Genomic DNA, 19313 nt, shown 5'->3' with positions numbered 1-19313 from the left:
AGTGGTTAAGTTGTCCGTTCACACGTTATTCCACAAGCAAATTTCCCGATAGAATATCCATGCGCCATTAAAGGCAACATCTGCCACATTTCCAGGACAGAAATTATCAGGTTCCACGAAACAGTGAAGCAGTAATCTCCGCCCGTGGTTATCAGATGGGTACTCGTTCTAATAGGCTCATCCGCACGTGGTTATCAGAAGGGTACTGCGTTCTAATAGTTCATCCACACGTGGTTATCAGATGGGTACTGCGTTCTAATAGTTCATCCACACGTGGTTATCAGATGGGTACTGCGTTCTAATAGTTCATCCACACGTGGTTATCAGATGGGTACTGCGTTCTAATAGGCTCATCCATACACGGGAATAACATTACAGTCAGCATCAATTATAACACCAGTATGTCACAGTTTCATCTCTTTCAACGAGTTATATATGATTTTTTTTTTTGTTCTTCGTTAGAGCTGTATACCCAGTACCGTCTAACTGTCTACCGTATAATTGTTTTTTCCAAATTAGAAACGATGAAGCGTAAACGCTATCATTATTAAAAAGTAATATTAATTATAGCTATGTTCATATATGACGTCCATCGATTATTCGGGATGGTACATACATATTGTCAAATGTTTTATGTTGCTAATTTCTCACTAGCATAAACTGTGTACTTCTGACCGACATGTCTAGCCACATCCCTCATTAACACATTCGTAATAATGCGCCGGGTTTACAAAACAATTAGTCGGGACTCGAAACGTTCTTGGTGCAGTGTGTATATGTAACAATAATAAATGTTACATTGTCGTTGATTTTTGTTGTTTTAGTATTACTGGCGACAGATATAATTAGATTATATTGAGATAATTATTTAGACTTTCATAAAGCATTATTAAGTCCGAATCACCTAAAAAATAATGTCACGTAATATTGGTACGTAATGAATACTGTACATATTCAATGTGCCAAGGGAGGTAAGCATCATGGGAGGTTGCACTGTTTTTAAATTTCTAGTAATGATGAAATATCTATTTTTAAAAATATATATGTAATCTCTAATATATGTAATCTCTAATACTAATATGTATTAAATTGTCCTCGGTCAGCAAACACACAATTTGCCTTTTTATAGTGTGGCGATCATAGGAATATATCGATGCATGAATTTAGTTAAATTGTTGTAAACTTGTAAGAAGACGTGATGATATTCAACACAAGTAATCTTGGGGTACGCTCAAGGTTAAACGATCTCTGTGTGAGATTTCAACTAACATAATAGAATGCCTTTTACCACTGACTCCTTAGTTACAATAGCATAGCAATTGGGTGTTACTTACAATTACATAGGGTGTTAGTTACAATTACATAATAATTGTGTGTTGCTTACAATTACATAATAATTGGGTGCTACTTACAATTACATAATAATTGGGTGCTACTTACAATTACATAATAAATAATAATTGGGTGTTACTTACACTTACATAATAATTGTGTGTTACTTACAATTACATAGCAATTGGGTGTTACTTACAATTACATAATACTTGTGTGTGTTACTTACAATTACATAATACTTGGTTTTTTCTTACAATAACGTAGTAATTGGGTGTTACTTATAATTACATAGGGTGTTACTTACAATTATATAATAATTGTGTGTTACTTACAATTGCATAATAATTGGGTGTTGCTTACAATTACATACAATATTGGGTGAAATACTTATGTCTTGATTAACTCAACTGATGTTTTATGATACATTCAATTCAAAAGAAGTGCTAAGATATTGTATCCTGTTTCATTTGTTGATACATTCTACTCTCGTTAATTTCTAATTTTCCTTTGTTTACTTGCTGTTGCTTCAAGAATTATATGCAATGTACACAATACAAGGCTTATATGTATGACATATACGTGTACTAACTCCATGTATGGCATTTATGCATGCATGAGATCGTATCACATTTGAACAAATTACACAACGAATACCTGTATGTATGGCATATATGCATGCATGAGATCGTATCACATTTGAACAAATTATACAGTGAATACATTACATTAAAAAAATTACACAACGAATACATTACATTAAAAAATACACAACGAATACATGTATGTGTGACATATAAGTATGCATGAGATTTATTACAGTTTATGCTGATTATTCATGCAGTATCATTAATTCAACACAGGTGAATCAGTCAATACAGTTAATGGAAGAAGCAATAAGGATGAACCACACAAACCACATGGTTTCAATGGTATGTATATCACCTACGTTTTCAGTATCATCTTTTTCAATATTGTGTCACGAAGCGTGATATTGACTTTCGATTCTATTTATAATTAAAGTTGAGCTGTGCTCTTAATTCTGAGAAATTGTCAATTTTAGAAATGACTCAAATGGCAATGATGCGTCAATAGGTTTGCTAACTCTTACGGTAAATGCTATAAAAATGACACCCTTATGTTCGTCTTTGGGTACGTACGTGCGTTTATAAATTAGTGGGTGAATCCATAATATCACTAATCTTCCGTACCGTTTGAGACAGATACTCTGAGTCTTGTATAATTGTACATATAGAAACGTAATATAGACGTACATAACAGTCATATAATTCGAATCCACATCGTAATCTCGGGGGCTGGGGTAGCGGGTAGGACAGACAATCGACATAAGGGATATACAGAAAATGACAAGAACATTAGAACAAAAGGATGCTTGTGGCAGACATTTGTGGGTGGCAATTCATAGGGCTTTAACACCTTGGAGAAACAGTGCTGGGGTTTGCTTTAAGAGTAGATCATTGTAGAGTTGGTTTATGGGTTTTTTTCGTCTGAATTATTGCTAACCGACGAAATATTTCATCAATGCATGTACAATAATCTTGTCAATAATGTTTACAATTATGCGAATCACAGAAAGTGTCCAAATTATGTCTATGTACTCCACTGAGTATCTACTCCACTGTATATCTGTCCCAATTGTATTGACAGAAAACTGTATATCTTTCCCAATTGTATTGATAAAATACTGTATATCTGTCCCAATTGTATTGATAGAAAACTGTATATCTGTCCCAATTGTATTTATAGAAAACTGTATATATGTCCCAGTTGTATTGATATAACACTGTATATCTTTCCCAGTTGTATTGATAGAACACTGTGTATCTGTCCCAATTGTATTGATAGAAAACTGTATATCTGTCCCAATTGTATTGACAGAAAACTGTATATATGTCCTAGTAGTATTGACATAACAAGCATACTGTCCAAAATATGCTGCCTTCAAGAGATCACTGCTCTGAAATTCTTAATCATTTGAATCATATTGGACTACACTTTATTTTGCCACTTATGTCTTTTTTTTTGCCACAGGCAAGACTATTGCCAGAGTTATCAAGTCTCGACTATGGTATTTTGTACAAGCCATACTCATCGAAGCTGGACAATATTACATCAATAAATGCTACTTACAGGTATGTACTGTAGCTCAGGGTAGAATGTATAGTCCTAATACATTCATGGTGGTATTAAAAATTGAAGTAGCATACATTTATATGGAATATTAGGAAAGCTATTCTAGTTTATAATGTCCACTAAAGTTTATTATTCTATACTACATTTCTGTATAGAGTGTGCGAAAGATTAAATTACAACTAATTTTGGTTTAAGTCAATTGTACAATTGTTCTGAAGTTCGAAAAGCTTGTAAAGATCGAGAGCTATGATGGTTGTCCGGTGCGTTTTTGTTTGGAAATAGTTGAAATGGAGAATGAATACGATGCCACTGACTATACAAGAGTACCAAATGACTATTACACATTGCGGCACTGCGAATTTGAGTATGAGGCTGCAGTAGTGCAAATATAGGTCATAATTTGATACATAATATTTGCTGGCGTGCTAGGATTAGAAATACAATGTATCATATATGCACATATATAAATAGGCCTGCTATTATCGGAGTAGATCACTAGCTAATTTTAACCGATGCTGAGAAAGTAAAATAAGTATATGCATCATATCTTTAATCCATCGTGCAAAGGGCATTAGTTATAAAAATAATGAAAATCTCTTTGGACATAAAATATATCTGGATTTATATTGTTTGCTGTTATCATTTTGTTTACTCAATGACTCTGTTAACACTAGTAACATGGTAGCATGATAGGTTATCGTATGCTATCATATCAACAAATTGGTGTTTGTATGATATGATATATACAAATTGATAAGCACTGGGAGTCTTGTTTCATGTTTAATTCCAATATGCTAGCAAGGCAAAATTGGTAATAAGGTTCGACCTTGACATTACAGCAGTTTGCCATTATCATCGCAATGCGTAATTAACAATACTTCAGGAGTATCAATTTTGCTGCAGGAACCAGTTACGCATGGATGCCAATCACTCCATCTCTGGAATTATATCCTCCGTATTACAACTTTCTTCATACCTGAACAAGGTAAAACATTTACTTGATAGTTTTATGAACATATACTGGATTTAATTTTTAATCATATAGAAACTGACAAATACAGAAAAGTTCCAAATAATTCAATCCGATTCCGTTTGTGTTACATAGAACTTGTAGGACGGTTAATATTAATAAGTAATATTCTATTCAAGTTTATTAAATATCGGTTTTAACAAGCATATTTGAATAGTAAACGGTAGGGATTGATTATTGTAAGATAAATGAACAGGTTCTCGTAGTAATAAAGAACTTTTCTCTCTATAATTTATTATTTTATTTCGCATATGTAATTCAGATTTATATAATTCCTATGGTTTGTTAAAACTGGTAGTATGTTTAATTTTTCTGCCATAATTTGTCCATTTCATACGAATGTGATTTCCAAATGCAAAGCTGAACGACATCTCAACTATTTTAATACAGCTCGCAGTTTTATCACTTTGATAGAGACAAAACGCATCTTTAGCGTCACATCACTGACTCAAGAGTCGAAACAGGAATGATGATTGGGACATTAGGACCTTCGAAGAATTTTTTCGTAGACAGCGTTTCGATTTATGGTCCAATGTAAGACACTGAAAAATATAAAAACACTCAACAGAATAATCAAGAATACTTTCCGCCAATATTTTATTTAGCGTCTTTCTTGAATTCAAACGACATTGATTCACAGTTCAAGATTGTTTAACAGGTACACACTTTCGCGGCTAAACCAGATAGCAATTTCGTGAAATCTGTTTACATCCCTCTCTGACAACATTCTGTAATCCCCGTGTGCTATACTGTGGCCTTTTGATTTTCCCAACTGTGTTATCTTTTCTCTAGACATATTTCAAACACACACGATCGCAGTGGGGTGTTAGCTCCTTTGACCAAGGTAAGGAGTATTACCGCGCATGTCTCAGGTGGCACCTATCCATAGATATATCCCCAGAAGAGGTGCACGCAAAGGGCCTGGCAGAAGTGGATCGTATCAACCGTGAAATGCTTCAAGTAAGTTAAACAAATGAGCATTGTATTAGTGAAATACATTGATTTAGTCAAATCTACTATTCAAATTATTTTAAAGGGTAACAGGTAACGAAAAGCAACACATTAATTACAGCTATTATGAAACCTTTGTTATCTGAATTTAATTAATCTGCGAATCAAAAATGCCCCCCCCCCCGTCTCCAAACAAACAAAACAGCAAAACAAACAAAACTCAAAAACAAAAAGAAAACTAAAATAACAAAACAAAAAAAGGAAAACAAACAACAACAATAACAAAAACAAAACAAAACAACAGAAAACAATAACAAAAAACATTATGTCCTTCCAGACCATTCGTACACTTAATGAAGTGAATGGAAATATTCAAATATCGTCTAAAAGTAATACAGCCATAGAATGATTAGAACATTATATGCATCAATAATGTTATTACACATTTGATTCTTTGTACACTTGTTAATTACTACAGAGGTTAAATCTTTGTCATATAAGATGCTAATAAAGAGAACTTATAGTTTTGTTGTCTCAAATCTGTTCATGTTAAATTCTCAACCTGTCTGGGCGTACAAAAATGTATTGGTAAATTGAACAGTTTTGGAAATATTCTACCTCTGTCGATGTACGTATGATTCATTTGCCGAGTAGAAACGCAGTCTGGTACTCACGTAAGCTTTCAAGTGTTAGTTGTAGAATTGAATTATACGCTGATTTAATAACTGTGTCTTTTTACAGGTGACGAAGAAACTAAACTTTAACGGAACAGTGAGAGAATTCTTCAGCTCGCTTAATGGATCAAATAAATTCTATCTTCAGACTGGGGTACGATTAATAATTATATTAGAAAATCACGTGTGCAATGTTGTACCATACCTAAGACGGTAATGTACAGATCATAAAGGAATGTAATATTAGTTTCAGTTTCAATTTTCAAGGTACATGATTTGAAGCACTAAATAAAAAAGACAACAGAGTAAAATTTGAGAGGACAATACCTTTTCAGTATAATACTTTCTTGTAAAACAGTACAACATTGACAGGCTAATAAGTATGTAGTATAATAAATTCGATGATGATACTACAACATGTGCGACGGTAGAAACAAATTTCGTAATCAATGACTTTCTACTTGCCGTTGGTGAAAGCACCTGATATAATGGTTTCCTGCGTGACAGACAAATTTAGATTTAATTGACACAAAATACTTCAGTGTCTTATGTCTATATCTAAATGAAGATTATATATATATATATATATATATATATATATATATATATATATATATATATATAATTTATGTTTGTTTCCAATTTTATCTTCAGGATGCAGTTTTGGATCAGTATCGAAAAGTAGTTTTCGAGAGAGCTAAACCGAAATTGTCAAAACTTTTTAAAGATATTCCTAATTTGCCTGTCATGTAAGTATTTTCTTTAATCATCCACCTCCGGTAGTCCTATTACTCATTTTGCTTTGTAAGACAGCTTTTATCGGAAAGACAAAGGATGAAGACATACATGAAATAAAGGTAGGTTCGTTTCAACCGGTAAACACTTGGACGGCTGCCATGGTCACGAAAACTTACATGCATGATGATAGTTTCTTACCAAATTCCAAACACTGGGACAGCTGTCATGCGAATGAATACACATTGATGGTAAATAGTAATAAGACATCACTTTCCGATAGTAAAATAATGCATGTTGCTTTGTATGACATCCTTTGTCAATTAAATGAAATAATAATAATAGGTTCCTACAAAACCCAAACACTTGGACGGCTGTCATGGTGATAAAAACTTACCGACATGAAGTAATGAGATCCTTACCAATTTTGAAATACTGGGACAGCTGTCATGATGACGAAGACTCATTCGAACGGCAGTCATGTTGGAGGGGACACACTGATTATAAATAGTGATATGGCCGTAGTTAACTACATACATTTGAATGGCTTTCATAGTGACGAAAAATCTCTTGGACGTCTGACATGGGAACCATTTATTTATATCACAGTTTGGGCAAAAACCAGAATAAATTATTTTCTTAATTCAACACAAAGAATACGTATTTCGGGACCTAACACACAAACACATACATAAAATTATCAGTGACTTTAACAGTAAATTGAAAACTTGAAGAACCTGTACGAGCTGGTTAAAACAGTGTATATATTAGCAAAGGGGCAAATAAAGGGACAATCTGTATTTTAGCAAAAGGGGAACCAAAGGGCAAACAAAGAAAATTAATATCTCAAATGCATGCAGTACAAAGATGTGTAAAGCTAATCACTTCATGTGCATAAACAGCAAGAAATCATTACTATTGTATATTCATGAGATTTCAGCAAATCATTTTCGTGGCAGGTGTGTTAATATAGAAGTTTAATACCTGCCACAATAATTTGCTGAGTTCCAATGGGCTGACTAGATGGCTCGATGTTTTCGACAGTATGCATTTCCACTGCAGAATGTTACGTGACTAGAAGTTTTATACCTGTTCTAGAGGACACTATTGTGAAACGCTGACAGTATCAATCTGAATTCCATCGTATGCTAGAAAAATACTCCGAGCAAAATATGACCATTTAAAGCTGACTTCTGCCCCGTGGTTATTATTATGTTATAACTGACGTCACAGTGACCATAGTATGTGTCATCGCTAACGCATACAATAGCTTCACTGTACTGCGGCCCAAAGATATCTTCGACAGAGTCATGACAAAGTTGCAGGACAAGCAGTACAGATTGAAAGTGTCGGTATTCCATTGATTTTTGAGTCAACTGTTATTTTCAGCCCGTATCATTATGTAAGAATCTGCTTTTCAAACAACTAGTCAGATGTTCGTCCGTCAAACTTCGCCAAAATGGAAGGTACAACTACAATTATCTCCGAGTCTCTTTCAGAGAGTCGAAGTTGTTCAATTCACATCGGACAAAAGACGAGGATGTTCCGAATGTGACGATATATGACCATTCAGACCACTTAAGGTATTTCTGCTATACAAAAATATACCTCGTATGTATAATAGCACAGTGATTTACAGTAAAATCATAATTTTTCGCCAGAAACAAATGCAAAGGCAATTCGGACCACCGATGTTATTTCTACGATTGCATTTAACATAGGATCGACGGAGAAGTTGCGAATGAAAACATATAGTTCGATGCATTCGCAACATTTTGTTCGCAAATAGCCAATTTAGTCCGAATTTCAGCTCCCTGCACACATTTGAGTTATGATCAGCTGAATAAACCTTGAATTTGTGAATGGCTATATGACGTCACGTTGCATCATGTGACATTTTACATGTATTATTACCATCTCTCTTTGAACTTGAATCCTATAGTATTATCATTTGGCTAGGGCCGTATAACCCACCAGAGAATTCTGTAGGATAACAATTTCTTCTTGGGAAAGGCAAGAACTAGAATAATACGATGGAGAAAGTTGTATAGTATTGTTGTTTGGTTTTTATATTTGACGAACTGAAAATCCTGTATTGATGAATTTTTATTGAAGGTTAACCACTAAAAGAAGACGTTATGTTTACCAAGACCTTGACTACTTATAACTGGAGATATGTTTACACCATTCTTCCTATCTAATCAATTTTAGTGTCATTTTATTTTACCTTTAAACGTACACATTATAGACTATTGATTTCTACTTCCTTTCTACATGCAATGGGCGTTCGATTTCGACTATTTTTTTTACATGCAATAGGCTATCGATTTCTACTTCTTTTCTACATGCTATAGGCAATCGATTTCTACTTATTTCTACATGAAATAGGCGGTTGATTTATACTTAATCGCTATCATCATCTTTAACATACGATATTTCATTTATTATGTATCCATTTAATTTAAATTATACTTGTTCAAAATATTCGATGCCCAGGTTAGACTTAGTATTTTTGTTTCGCGCCCGATAATCTAATTTTCTTTGTCGCAGCCTCCATGACACAAATATTGTGAGTTTATACATCATTTACACATGGTTGTATTCTTATTAAAAGGCACTTTAATATTGACGTAAAATTCAATCAAATGCATTTTCAAATATGACACAGTATCACTTACGTGGAAATACGCCCTTGGCTAATGGTCGATAACAGGGAAATGTTTTATTTCTAACTTTTACATACCAATTGTATATAAAGAGTCGCAGAGATGCCCTCCGAAGGTCCAGCTGCAGTGTATAATGCTGGGTCTCCAGACGGATCACGGCCTGGTCGTTTCCTTGTCAACGTCAAACGACCGACGGACAGGTAATGTTTTACATGTTTAATGATTTAAGTGAGGAATACATGTATTGAAAGAATGGATACAATTTCAGCCAGTCCTTCAGGAAAATTAGTTAATGTCAAACTTTTATATCAATTCATGCCACTCGAATGTCTATTTCATGTTCCTCAATGTCTATTTCATGTTCTTCAAAGTCTATTTCATGTTCCTCTATGTCTATTTCATGCTCCCCGAATGTATATTTCATGTCACACAAAGTTTATTTCATGCTTCCCGAATGTTTAGTTCATGTTCCAGGATGTCTATGTCATGTCCCTCGAATGTCTATTTCATGTTCCTTGAATGTCTATTTTATGTTCCTGGAATGTCTGTTTCATGTTCCTCGATGTCTATTTCATGTTCTTCGAATGTCCATTTCATGTTCCTCGAATGTCTATTTCGTGCTCCCCAAATATCTATTTTGTGTTCCTCGAATGTCTATTTCATGTTCCTCGAATATCTATTTCATGCTCCCCAAATGTCTTTTTCATGTTCTTCGATGTCTATGTCATGTTCCTCGAAAATCTATTCCATGTTCCTTGATGTCTATTTAATGTTTCTCGATGTCTATTTCATGTTCCTCGATGTCTATGTCATGTTCCTCGATGTTTATGTCATGTTTCTCGAATGTCTATTTCATGCTCCCCGAATTTCTATTTCAAGTTCCTCTAATGTCTATTTCATGATTTTACTTTAATCATGAAAACAGAAGATCACATGCAAATTTTGACAACATATAAATTGTAATTTAGCTAAATTTTCTCTGCTAACGTGAATCATTTGCTGTAAATATTTCTGACACGAGCAAGAGTCCAAGCTGCTAAAATGTATTTTGTTCCTTAGGGGGGGTGTGTGTGTGTGTGTGTGTGTGTGTGATAGGTTTTGATTGGATGGATGATTTATCCCATGTTAGGGTTCTTCCTAATTCAATTTGTTATTATGACAAGTTTTTGATAAATATGAGACTATAATTCCAAATTTAACAAATGAATTCACTACATCAAATACAGTTTATATATGAGTTTTTCACGTTAATTTTAATTGATTATGATAATACTGACGTCATTCAACAAAAGGCAATAGATTGGTCAATAGTTTTATACATTTTCATCCAGTCCAACGTTCAGTATGCCAGCTATAGCATTACACGAAGCTGATCCCGGACACCATATGCAGGTAATTTTATCATTGCTTTTAATTTTACTCTCGTACTGTCAGACATCACTTATTTAAAGTGTACTCTTATGTATTATTCTTGACGATACCGTAACTTCTGTTAATTCAATACTTTTTCATTATTTAATTTGATCAAATAGTATTTGGTTCACTTGATTTTACTTTTATAATTTTCTATTAAATTCACCATCAACACTTTTACATCGCAAGAAGATACTCACATCAGTCCTACATATAAGAACAGTTAACAATATGTTTTCTTTATAAAACAAGAATAAATCCACAAATGGAACTTAACCATCCAGATTTTAAAAAGAACAATAGAACAAAAGCATGGATGAAACACCCTTCCCAAAAAATATTAACACGATGTTGCATTAAAACAGGAGAGGCTTTGTCAGCATCCAGTTTAGATAGTTAGGATATCTAACATTTTTAATTTTTTGCAGTTTCTTAAATGTATAAATGCTATTTAAACAAACTCATTCATTGCCGAATCTTTAATGTTATGAATGATCAGGAAATTTCTATTTTCATCACGCATTAAGATCATTTATTGGGAAAATAGTTTGAAAGTTAAACATTTTGAAAAAATATATGTTACTGGAATAGTAAATGACCAATCACTATTATACCAAAGATTTTTAATTTGTTGAATTAACCTGACTTTGTTATTAATGATCTAAATTAAAGGTATTTGCAATGACCTTAAATATGGTAATTAATATACTTAATCGACTGAATATGAAAATTGAACCTTTGGACGAACAAAACCAAGTTTAAAAAGACACGCTGTCTTGAAACATTGATTTATTTCACATTTCAGGATATATATTCCCAGACAACCACAGGCATTCCTAATTTTCGGAAATTCATAGATTATTCCAACTATTTTGCAATCCCGTATCATTTTCCATTCTACACAGCTTACACGGAGGTGAGAAAGATTAAATATTACAGTACACCAAATCTTTTAAAGTGCTAAAGACTGCGAAGGAAGTCCAATGTATCGTACATAATAGCCATACAGTGAATACTAGAAAATATGATGATGCAAAATATTTTCCTGAAAAACTGATATTGAAGCATAACGATATATTCAGGATTTTCTTTCTCGAATACAGTGTACAAAATGTTTTCTGAATAGTCCATTCTATTGCTGAATGCTACTACATACAAACAATATATATTATTTACCTACTATATAAATTGTCTTACCTGTATCGAAAAATGAACTTGCATCTATCTGGAACAGTACAAAAAATGAATCAAAGAGAAAGAGAACTAATTAATATCAACCAAGGTAAAGTCATATTATGGTTTATCAAGACAAATTAACACAGATATTTAGCTTGATAATTTTCAAGAACTAGTAATTTGAAGTTGCATCAATCAAAACAATTAACACAATCGCAATATTAATAAAATAAAATCAACACTAAAAGAACTCGTATTATAAAAAAACTCACAAAAGGTCGTTAAAGATCATATACTTCAGTATAACATATTGTATAGATTTTTTTATATAAAAACGGAAATAAAGAATTTCGATTTGCATATAATTAAGATAACTGTCAAACATAGCTGCCTTTCATACAGTTATGTGTCGTAACTGTTTGGTGGGGAAAATAAGAAATTCATGTTTAGCAATCATCTTGCTTCTTTAACAGTGACGTCCCTTTACATTTTAGGGATGGGGATTGTACGCCGAGTATTTGGGTGAAGAAATGGGAATCTACTTGGATGAGTATGAAATGTAAATAAATTATTTTCCTCCATTCTTGAAAAAGCGTTACTATTTGTTATTGGTTTTGTATCATTTACAAATATTTGGCTCTGATTAGGCATATATATATATATATATATATATATATATATATATATATATATATATATATATATATATATATGTATGTGTGTGTATTGTGAAATTTGCATAGTGTGTATATTTGTACCATATGAGGAGATAACTGCAAGTAGCAAATTTGCACGGTGGAAAAATTTCGTCATGTGGATACATAGCAGAACAAACACCTGTGGGTATATTTTAGTTATTCGTTTGAAAATAACCAGTAATTCTATAACAACTCAATTTTGGCATTTATGTTTATTTATGTTGGTCAGCGATCATCACAGAGACAAGGTTCAAGGTTATTAGTAACCTGGGGAAGGGAGGAGTAACTTGAATTGGGTATTGGTGGTGACATGAAAATCACCCTAGGTACCGCTTATTAGATATGACGGTAGGAACTGATCAGTATAAATTGTGTTCTGACACATATCTACCTTTCAAGCTATAAGACAGAGTTGCGCCAATTATAAACTCGCGTGGCAAATTTCGGTAAGGCGGGAGTTATTATTTTCCGCGCAAAATATACATAATTTGCGTGCACAAAATTAAATCACGCGGGAGATATAAAAAAAAAAATCACGCTAAAATTAACATATATTCACAAACATCGTATTCTTCGTTCCGCACAGCATCGCGAATGATATCCGGGTTTGTTTCTCATTGAATTTTCATGCAGGTAAAATTGCCCAATTCGTTTTGTACATGAATGATCCAAACATAATTAATATTGACATACATCGTGACACTATTGATTCGATACATGCTGAAAAAAGACTGGTCTGTGCAAATGTTAACCGCCATGTTCGTCCGTGTTATGTAAGGGTCCATAGTTGATAATGCTAAGGGAGGCAACTTCCTTTTGGCCGAATATGAAATCAGATCACTTCTAAATAATACAAATACACACCTCATCGGGTGAAGAGGCGTGGAAGATTTTGATGCAAACAAACTACCGTTTTAGCATGTATTTAATCAGCTGTGTTACACTGTATGTCGATTCGAAGATTGTTGAAATGCTTAGTGCGCTAGACGAATTAGTTACATATAGTGCCATTTAACGGCGCTAATCTGAAAATTGACTGAGTTGTAGACGCGGTTATCATTGTGATGTTGTGATAAACGAACTGTCGATGAGCCATCGTATAAAGGAAATACAAATATTTATATATGAAAATAATATTCGTCTTACCGATTTTTTCCAGGATGGGTCGATATAGCACGGAAATATTTCGAGCATGCCGTCTTGTTGTAGATACTGGTCTTCATTATTTCAAGTAAGTGTAAAAACACACTTTTCATTTTTTTAAAGCCATTCAAGAGGAACACATTATCCATACGATTTTTATAATTGTTTAACTGTGTTTCATTCGGTCAGCGGTTGGTGTAAAGTTTGCTCACTGGACTGCCTTGCCAAAAATTCAATCATTGTATTTGTTAATTAGAATTTACTCTATGTTGCAGCGGTATATATAAACAACCTAATGTCGGTCAGCATTTTGCCCCTTTGATCTTTACAATAACATTACATAACTGTCTAAGTAGTAGCTTAGTCTTTCCAATACTGAAAAGCAGCCTCATACACATAATATAAATGGGAAACAAATACCTCAAAGGAAACCAAATATTTGAACTGATTTTCTCCACCGTATATTTTAGTTAACCGTGGAAACTAGTTTTTCAACAAAGAAGATCACGTGTGTCAGAAACTTGTTCAAACTATTTTAAATATTAGTTAAATATCATTTTTATTCTGCTCTATAATATACCAACTGCGTTATGTACATATTTCTGTCAGATTATAAGCGTATAATATAATCTCTGATGCAGCAGTGTACATAATTACTATAGATAATGTCTGTCAGGGTTTAGCTCCCTTTGATCTTTGCAATGACATGATTCTTTTTATAATGAAGCGTTGTATCAGACAGTACAAGAAGGTATTCAAAGCTAAATTACCATGGAAACAGTTGGATGCGTTGTTCTTAAAAGCAGTAAAGTGTTGTGTACTTTCTGCCGATTCACATCCTCGAAGAGTGATTTGACTATATTCTTTGCAAATAAATTTTGTTCAAGTGAAATACAATATGTTCTAAGTCGAGAATGAAGAATCTGAAATTTCCTCCTACCCCAAATAAATGTGTTTTGGGAACAGGAATGTCGCGATTTTTTAATGTGCTTTTGAAGCTGATAAAGATGCAATTTAACGGGTCTCAGTAGACAATGTATTCCATCCTCTCATGGCAGAAAGTAGAAACAAGTTGCAATAAAGACATGTTCAACTTGTACTGATTAGAAATTGCTGGAGCCTTGGATGAGTAATATGCATGGCTTAAAACAGATGTCATTTAATACAAAAGTTCAAGTTTGCGTTTTTGCCGTCTAGATTAAGTGTTTTACCTTCTTTTTTGGCGGTATAGCAAGCACTTCGATAGACACTAATTGTGTTAAGCCAGTCACGATTCAGACTGCTTAACATTGTTGTATTTGTTCGAGTTCTCTTTTCTATTTTAATCTGCTGTTGTCCCAGACCACATTACCTTGTTCCAAAATAGGTTGTATAAAAGAAGTAACCATAATTTTGAAAGATTTCGTGTCAAGTTGGAATTTGAGTCTGGTCATTATACTACTGACATCGTCTCTTCCCTTATATATTGGAATTGCTCTACGAGTAGTCATTGTAATATCATCAATTAACACAGTTCTTAGAGTAGTATTAGGTATTTTAAGAAATCAAAAATTTCATTACACACACACACACTATGAGAAAAAAAATATTTGCTCTGAATTTCCACGCTGTTAAAGTTTACTTAGCTTGAGTGTGTAACTTACAACAAAAAGGTTTACGTTCTTCAAACGCTTGTGCAACAAATTATGTCTAAAATAATTTTCGCAGTAATATTTACCAATAATTTTTAAATATCAATTTTATTTTAATCGATAACCTACCAGCTGCGTTACATACTTTGACTGCCGGATTATACGCGACACAATTACTGCCAATAATTAATAGGATGCATATGGACTGAGTTGCTGTCTTAAACAGTTGTATGTGAGTACTCAACACTATGGAGACATTGGTAAGAGCAGATAACCCTCAACTAGAAGTATTATGATTCTGAGGTTCACAAGGAAACTTTATTAATATGGGTAGTTCATTGCAGTTAATGAGTACTAAACTGCTTAGTGCAACTTTAATGAAATATTGTATTATATGTCCAGTTTTATTTAGGTACATGAATTCATATCATATTTATTTCACATATATATAATAACATACTAGCATGTCAAACATAATGGCACTACGATACATAAGGCAAATACATAATGGTCGCGATACCCATATGCGCAGAAATGTAATTAACTTTATAATATTTGGGTGTCATGGAATTAAATGTGTTTTTCGTCATGTTATAAACATAATAGTACATGTATGTTCACTTCAAAATGAAGTTTTTTTATTTTAAAGACATTCAGTAAGTGACATTAGGATTCTTAAGTAGGTCACAACTTGAAGAAGTCACAACTTGCAGAAAATCGAAATTATTGGACTCATTTCATATATTTTATTTGAAATGAGCAAACGTTTAACGTTAATATATAATCTTTCTAAAATAGACATGGACCTAAGGGATAATGATTTGAAAATGTTCCTTACAGCTGGACCAGAGAGAGAGCCTTGGACTACATGCTTAATTACACAGCGTTTTCAAAGAAAAATCTTGAAGTAGAAATAGATCGTTATATCACCTGGCCTGGTCAGGCATGTGCCTATAAAATCGGAGAGATGAAGATACTCGAACTTCGCGCTAGAGCTGAAAGAGAACTGAGTATGCTGATTCTCTCTCTCTCTCTCTCTCTCTCTCTCTCTCTCCATAGATCACTCGATCGAAGACGCCAACAAACTCTTTATTTAGTAGCTGCGAAGCAAAACAGTTTATCGGTTTGGTTTCAAGAGAAAACTAGAGGTCAATATGTTACATTATTCACGTAATTACTGACTGTTCATGCAAGTTATTGCATTAGGTTGATGCTAAGTTTAAGAACGAAGGCAATGATATAAATTTTCAGATGGAATATTTAAGGAAATATCACTGACGTTACGTCTATGAACCGAATCAATGGTGCTTAGATTGTACATGGAATATTTAAGGTGATAATTCTATCGATATGTCTATGAATGAGGGCATTGATGTGGAGATTGCACATGTAATATTTAAAGAAATAGCAAAAGTATTATGTATTGTAAATGTGCCTTTTTTCCAACACGTTTTCACTGCATCTCTGTTTCATTAATTAATTGTAGCTATGTACAAACTGACCATAATGCGATAGATCTAAGTTTATTTCTTTAATACATAGACTAAAAAACAATTGTGACAAATGTTCTTAACATGTAATCGGATATTGCAAGATCGCAATTATTTCATTATTGCCAATCATTTGCTTGACATGTTAATTTATTTCCAGAGTACCGATTTGATATTCGGGATTTCCACACGATTCTTCTCACTAATGGAGCCATGCCACTGGCCGTTATGGAAACAGCAGTAAACAACTGGATTGAAGAAGTCAAGACTGAATATGCCAAGAAAGGTGCAGATATTTTCCCGTCATGCGCTAAAACCAACAATCGTTGTAATTGAAGCAATGCACTGATTTATCAACAGTACGGAAGAATCACTATGATATAATCCCAAAATGTCTTTAAATTAATTCACATTAATCCCTTGACGGCAATGAAGTAAAGGAGTCTTTAAATGAATTCACATTAATTCCATGACAGCTTTTATTCCCATTAATCTGAATATTTCGAGTACTGTAATCCCGGCGAATGATTAAATTAAATAAATGAATCAATCCTCTCAGTATAACGGAATAACTTCCTAGGCTGGTTGTACTACTAAGAATGATTAATTTTGCGCAATAATTTTCGTTTTGGCGTAGTTACTAAAGCATAAAGACGGTTCAATAACTCATTTACAGTGCACACCGAACCTTTAAAAAGAAATTTTCCAATATGTCCCGACATGGAGCTAAACTATCTTATTCCAATCTTTCACTCCTTGGCAGAGATTTTTATGTCTAGACTTACAACAAATGGTGGAAATTAATTATAGAAAGAAACTTACACAGGCAAAAAAAAAATCATTAATTCCGGTTCGTTTTCCAGGTCTTGTATTGCTGCTCTAGATGGCACTGTAAATTTTGTTCCAGATGTGTACTTTTTAAAAATATGATCAAATGATTATAGCATTGCATACATGAATGCAAAATGATTAATAAATGGGTGACTGAAGTAAGGAACGATATGATGCAGTGAACGATCAAATAATGGATCTATAGATTAATGACAGAAATGATGACAAAAGAATGAACTAATGAATTAACCAGCAAATAAACAAATCGGTAAATATATCCCGCCCCGAAAGGAGAAAACACCATTCCCAGGAAATAAGCAAATATATTATGTGCAGCGAAAAATAACCTTCAAATACCTCTTTGGCTAATTTCACATGCTTATAAAATTGTGAAATGCACTTTCATTCTAATTTTCTCATCAATTTCATCAGAAATGTCAAATTTTACCCTTATCCCTGATTTATTTCTTCTATACACGTAACAATTAATGAACGATGCAGTTTCAGGGTGTTTGGTTAATTTATTGACAAGTTGAATGTTCATCCTGGTCTCATCCTCCACCAGTCTAATTCCCTTAGTTTTACTGGAAATACTTCTGCTTCCTGATGATTGGAAGTTTACATTGTCACTTGGGTTACTTTAGCTAATCATAAATTAAGTCAGCTTTGCCATTTTTAGAAATCATGTGACCTGCATCAGTTCACATAATGCTTACTTCGTCATTAGTACAACTCAGCCATGAAACTTATACATGGATCTACTCACTATCTGCAATAATGGCATCTTCTAATAGTGCAAACTTATAACCAATATGGAAAATTAGTATTAAAAATATTAAAATATTAGGAACTAAATAACGGTTACTAACGATAATCATTGATGATAATACAAGAGAAGTATACATTTTTCATTAAAAGGAAACGAGTGGTATATCATTTATACAACCAGTGGTATATCATTGATACAGCGTACATACTATACATATATTTTATTTATATCACATACAAATACATATATTTGCCCCTTGAACGGAGTTAAGATTTACTACAAGCAGATGTGTATTGACCGAGTGAATGAACTCCTCACATCCCCGAGTGCGTCCGCCACAAGATGTAGTGCTATGCCTTTTGTGGCTATTCATAATCACCTTTGCATATTAATAAGTTGATTGTTTTCTTTTTGTCTGAGTTTTTATTTTTCTTCACATTGATTAAATCAGTTTAATACACACTTATGATTTAAACATGAAAGATGGTTTTAATGATGAAACATTTGGCTAACTACCCCATTCACATGAACGATAAGCCATTCAGGTACCGGCCCATGGAAATTAATGTAGAATACAAACTAAGCAAAATTACGAACCAACAAGAGGTATTTAAAATATT

General features: G+C 33.3%; 1 protein-coding gene across 1 annotated transcript in view; it reads left to right on the top strand.

The window, feature by feature from the left end:
• Nucleotides 1-19313, top strand: part of LOC149799228 (uncharacterized) — a gene marked incomplete at its 3' end in the record, with an annotated part of 135746 nt that overhangs the window by 97155 nt on the left and 19278 nt on the right. Inside the window, exons 6-18 of the mRNA XM_089958169.1 lie at nucleotides 2196-2264; nucleotides 3385-3485; nucleotides 4390-4471; nucleotides 5309-5476; nucleotides 6209-6295; nucleotides 6796-6890; nucleotides 9635-9742; nucleotides 10874-10934; nucleotides 11761-11871; nucleotides 12626-12690; nucleotides 13989-14060; nucleotides 16444-16613; nucleotides 17254-17379. Of these exons, the coding sequence (XP_089814295.1) occupies nucleotides 2196-2264; nucleotides 3385-3485; nucleotides 4390-4471; nucleotides 5309-5476; nucleotides 6209-6295; nucleotides 6796-6890; nucleotides 9635-9742; nucleotides 10874-10934; nucleotides 11761-11871; nucleotides 12626-12690; nucleotides 13989-14060; nucleotides 16444-16613; nucleotides 17254-17379 (1315 nt within the window). The remainder of the gene's footprint in view (nucleotides 1-2195; nucleotides 2265-3384; nucleotides 3486-4389; nucleotides 4472-5308; nucleotides 5477-6208; nucleotides 6296-6795; nucleotides 6891-9634; nucleotides 9743-10873; nucleotides 10935-11760; nucleotides 11872-12625; nucleotides 12691-13988; nucleotides 14061-16443; nucleotides 16614-17253; nucleotides 17380-19313) is intronic.

Source organism: Sinohyriopsis cumingii, chromosome 5 (genome assembly GCF_028554795.1).
Source record: "Sinohyriopsis cumingii isolate HCF-2022 chromosome 5, ASM2855479v2, whole genome shotgun sequence".
NCBI classification, from domain to species: Eukaryota; Metazoa; Mollusca; class Bivalvia; order Unionida; family Unionidae; genus Sinohyriopsis; species Sinohyriopsis cumingii.
The sequence above is the reverse complement of the archived record's forward strand: the minus strand, read 5'-3'. Positions and strand labels throughout refer to the sequence as shown.